Source organism: Fomitiporia mediterranea (genome assembly GCF_000271605.1).
Source record: "Fomitiporia mediterranea MF3/22 unplaced genomic scaffold FOMMEscaffold_4, whole genome shotgun sequence".
In the NCBI taxonomy this organism is placed as follows: Eukaryota; Fungi; Basidiomycota; class Agaricomycetes; order Hymenochaetales; family Hymenochaetaceae; genus Fomitiporia; species Fomitiporia mediterranea.
The window spans coordinates 424,713-428,673 of record NW_006760389.1 but is presented as its reverse complement, the minus strand read 5'-3'; the positions used below and the strand labels follow the sequence as shown (position 1 = coordinate 428,673).

The window sequence follows — 3,961 nt, the reverse complement described above, 5'->3', positions numbered from 1 at the left end:
CGCAAATGCTGTTTGAAAAAGAACAAGGCGGAGGCTGCACTACCTGCAGAAGGCGACCTGGTCGCACGACATCAGCGTCGAGCTGACCTCTCCAAAACGATCTCATACCAATGGCGTTTGCTGTTTGTAGAGGAACGTAAATTCTGGGGCAAACTCACGAAGCAGAGGAAGAAAGAGCACGAGGAGATGAATACCCATGGTACGTCTATCGATTGTTGTGATTTGCTAAGGTAGTGATAGTTTTGTTTCTGTTATAATGTGTTAATTTATGTACCGTTCGGCGTTGTTAGTAAAGAATAAAATATTTAAATAAAATATATATTGTATAATAAGCCATTCAGATAAGATATAAGCTGTAAATTAACTTATTTAAGGATTATAAGATAGCAGAAGAAGTATTATGCCATATCAGAAGAGGGGTGCAATATATACCATTATAGACTTTCCTAAGAGCTATAATTCTTATATCCCCATTGTAAGGACATGTAATGTTTATTAATTCTCATAATATAAATCTGTCTTATTACAACCTTATAGTATCTTTTATATATCTTATCCAATGAGGGGTGCAATAAATGTCATTATGGATAATACTGTTTTTTTACATATTATATATGCATATAAGAGTATATAATAATTAAGACTTTTTCCTGACGTCACCCCTTGTCTATGCATGCCCCCCTTAAGTTCTCCCTCTTAACAGGTTTTCGAGCTAAGGGTTAGGGGATTCTTTCTCCTTCTCGGCGCTCGATTACTAGGTTATCCCAGTCAGTAGTTGAGTGTGCTGGTAAAGAGAGAATCTTTGCATAAGGCTAGTATACCTATCCTTACACAGAGTGGTGTAAGAAGTTATTATTTGTAAGCAATGAACACAGAATCGACGCAGATCAGACATTTTCTAACTAACCTAACGTGTACCTTCATACAGGTATGGTTCACAGTTTACATGCAGCGGAATGCCTTGTTCTAGCTGGTATTTCCGCCTCTCGCCCGAGCCTCGACTGTCACTGATAAATGAGCATCAATCATTGAATATCAACCTTCTGTGAGATGCACCCACGCAAAAGGATCTGATCATCAGGCATGCTGTCCGAGGAGTCAATTGTGGGGCCTACTCTAAGTAGACCAGTGCATCAATAAGCTGGATGCACTCGTTCTACAACGCCCGCCATGGCTCCTACCTCCGCAGCTACCCACTTGGACTTGACAGGTTTGCCTTTTATTGTTATCTTACTTCTGCATCACACTGATACTTATACATTGCAGTTATCCGTGCATCTGAAATAAAATGGCATTCAACCTTTCGCAGCGAACTACCAAACTTATACATTCAGGTGGTGTTCGGCAAGATACACAGACGAACAAGGACTGTCAAGAGGAGTCTATCACCTGAATGGCATGAGCATATGTCTTTTGAACTGTTAGTACACCAAGTGTCGAACTGGAGCAATAATTGATATGAACGCCTACAGACGATCCATGGACCAGAGTGCGAGCCTCTCAATTCAGATTAAACATGATTCATCGCGTTGGAGAGATAAATATTTGGGCAAGGTCGAAGTAGCAGCAAATGAGTTGTTAAACAGGTGTGCCAATGGCAATGGTGCGCAAACTTGTTCTTATCAAGTGCTACACATATTGACTGTAATGCACAGAAGTGGAGCTTTATCTAACTGTGCCGAGCAGTTCAGCAACGTCGGAGACTGCTGCGATTCTCCATTTACGTTTGGAGGCTGTGGACACAACGACAAGCGTTGGTCGCAGCATCGAGGCTACAAAACAAGCAATCCAGACCAGCAGTATCTTGGGATCGGCAGCGGCTTCAGATTCGATCGTTATTGCAACGGTCAAAGGTGGTGAAGATCATGTTGCTGCATACAATGATCTGTACCAGTCCGTTGGAAAACTTGTCTCGAAGCTGGACATCTTTGTTGGTGTTATTGACAAACTATCTGAGGTAAGATTTGCCGGTCACAATACTCATCTATTATTGATGAGAAGTGCTAGGTCCATCCATACGTCAATTTTGCATGGCAGGTTGCATCGGCGCTGTACAAGGTATGCTAAATAGACGTCATTTGACATCTCTGACCGAGTCCTTCAGACCATCAGACATCAGTTCAAAGTCGACAAGAAAGTTGTTGAACTCGTGCATGCCATGGAGGATGCCTTCAATTTCGTTCACGAAGCAGACTTACTTTTTAACAACTCGCAATATCTCAAGGCAACCATGGTCGGATTGCTAAAGCAGACTGACGAATGCTGTCTTTTCGTTCAGGAATATGCACGACATTCGTTCTCAGGTGTGCCTAGTATTGACATGTTACTCAGTAAGCTCATTCTGTGCAGGACGAAGGCTCAAGCTGGACGTGGATGGAAAAGTCAAGGAGTTCGCACGGTCCTTGCGCCTACTCAAGCACTCGATTGGTTCTGGTACTATGATTCACACAGCTTTTGTATCATCGAGGATATCTTCCAAAGTTGACAGCTTATGTATGTGCTCTGCTCCATTTGTACATCTTTTGAATCTCATTAATGTCGACCAGATTTATCGGGCCGGCTACAACCAGAAAAGATGGACGCATTTCACCGACCTCAGTGCCTCCCGGGAACACGAACAGAAATCATGAGGCAGGTGGTGGAATGGGTGTTGTCGGATTCGGACAAGAATGTGTTTTGGCTACACGGTGTTGCAGGATCTGGTAAGAGCACGGTCAGCACCACCATTGCAGAATACTTTCGTGGCATATCTCGTCTTGGTGCCCATCTATTTTTTGAACGTGGGAAGAGTGATCCTAGCTCTGTCATAAGCACGCTCGCTTACAAACTCGCTTCATTTGACTCCTCGGTGGCGATAAACGTAATCGGAGCCATCGAGCAGGACGACAATATTGCTCAGGCCCCATCGGCAACTCAGTTTGAAAACCTGCTTCACAGTCTGCTTATTCTATCTAGGGAAGCTATGCAAGGGCCTGTTGTGATTAGGTGACTTCAATTAATTGGCAGGAGCACTTGCAGGACAGTTGGAAAATTTTGGGGTGGCTTGGCAAAGTGGACGTACCTTAATATATACCAAATAGAGATGTAAATCTGTGCAACTCTCTACAAGTGTCTGCAAGTGCTTGAACCCACATTAGCACTTGCAGACACATTAGAGTTTGAAATAAAGAAATGTCTGACTACAACTGAACAAAAATCATGAGTAACATGACATGGGTATTAAATGTCAATCTTTACAAGTCCAGCTCTTCAATTTTGAGAGACTTGCATAACTCTTGGCATCTTAACTCTAAATTGCTAAAGCCCTTCTGTAAGTGTCTCTACCAATTAATTGAAGTTGCTTACTGTTAAGAGAGAAAACTTAAGGGGGGCATGTATAGACAAGGGGTGAGGTGACAATTGACTGCTCAGTGTCTCTCATCCTTATATTGTATGTATTCTAACTGAGACATTATGAAGTCATTGTCTTGTGGTTTGTCTATTGATGAACTAATTATCTCATAATACTCCCCTTCAAACTCTTACTAGTCTAAGTAAACTGGTAAGATGTTTGACTTGTGGTACATGTAGTGCTTTAGTTAATATATCTGCTTGTTGATTGTTTGTCTGTATGTATTTTGCATTTATGTACTCTAACTCAATGTAGCATTTAATAAAATCTTTCTTATGATCTAAATGCTTTGTTTGTTCTGAATATTTGAGTTTGTCTGATGTAACTGTTTGTATAACAGTATTGTTATTACAATAGATATTAATTGGTGCATCAGAGACCTGTAGAATCTCTTCAGCTAAATGAGTGAGTGTAATTACTTCCTGTGTTCCTCTTACAAGAGCTATTAATTCAGCTTCATATGTCAAATTTGCTACCAGTGTTTGTCTTTTACTTGACTACAAAACTAATGAATTGCTCAAGTAAAATACATATCCTGATATTGCACAATGCCCTTCTTGTATCATACTG

At 41.2% G+C, this 3,961-nt stretch overlaps 3 protein-coding genes across 3 annotated transcripts; all 3 read left to right on the top strand.

Annotated features, from left to right (window-relative positions):
- Positions 1 to 84: 84 nt before the first annotated feature.
- Positions 85 to 234, top strand: FOMMEDRAFT_80259 (uncharacterized protein; the record flags this gene model as incomplete). The annotated part of the gene is made up of 1 exon (XM_007264440.1): positions 85 to 234. A coding segment is annotated over one exon (150 nt), but the record flags the coding sequence as incomplete, so codon positions are not given.
- Positions 235 to 1,170: 936 nt separating this feature from the next.
- FOMMEDRAFT_27057 (C2-domain-containing protein) lies at positions 1,171 to 2,485 on the top strand (the record flags this gene model as incomplete). Its single annotated transcript, XM_007264439.1, has 5 exons — positions 1,171 to 1,210; positions 1,267 to 1,420; positions 1,473 to 1,586; positions 1,687 to 1,957; positions 2,357 to 2,485. The coding sequence occupies 5 exons, from the start codon at positions 1,171 to 1,173 to the stop codon at positions 2,483 to 2,485; spliced, it is 708 nt and encodes a 235-aa protein (XP_007264501.1).
- A 108-nt stretch (positions 2,486 to 2,593) lies between these two features.
- On the top strand, positions 2,594 to 2,791 carry FOMMEDRAFT_68526 (uncharacterized protein; the record flags this gene model as incomplete). The annotated part of the gene is made up of 1 exon (XM_007264438.1): positions 2,594 to 2,791. A coding segment is annotated over one exon (198 nt), but the record flags the coding sequence as incomplete, so codon positions are not given.
- Between the last annotated feature and the right edge of the window lie 1,170 nt (positions 2,792 to 3,961).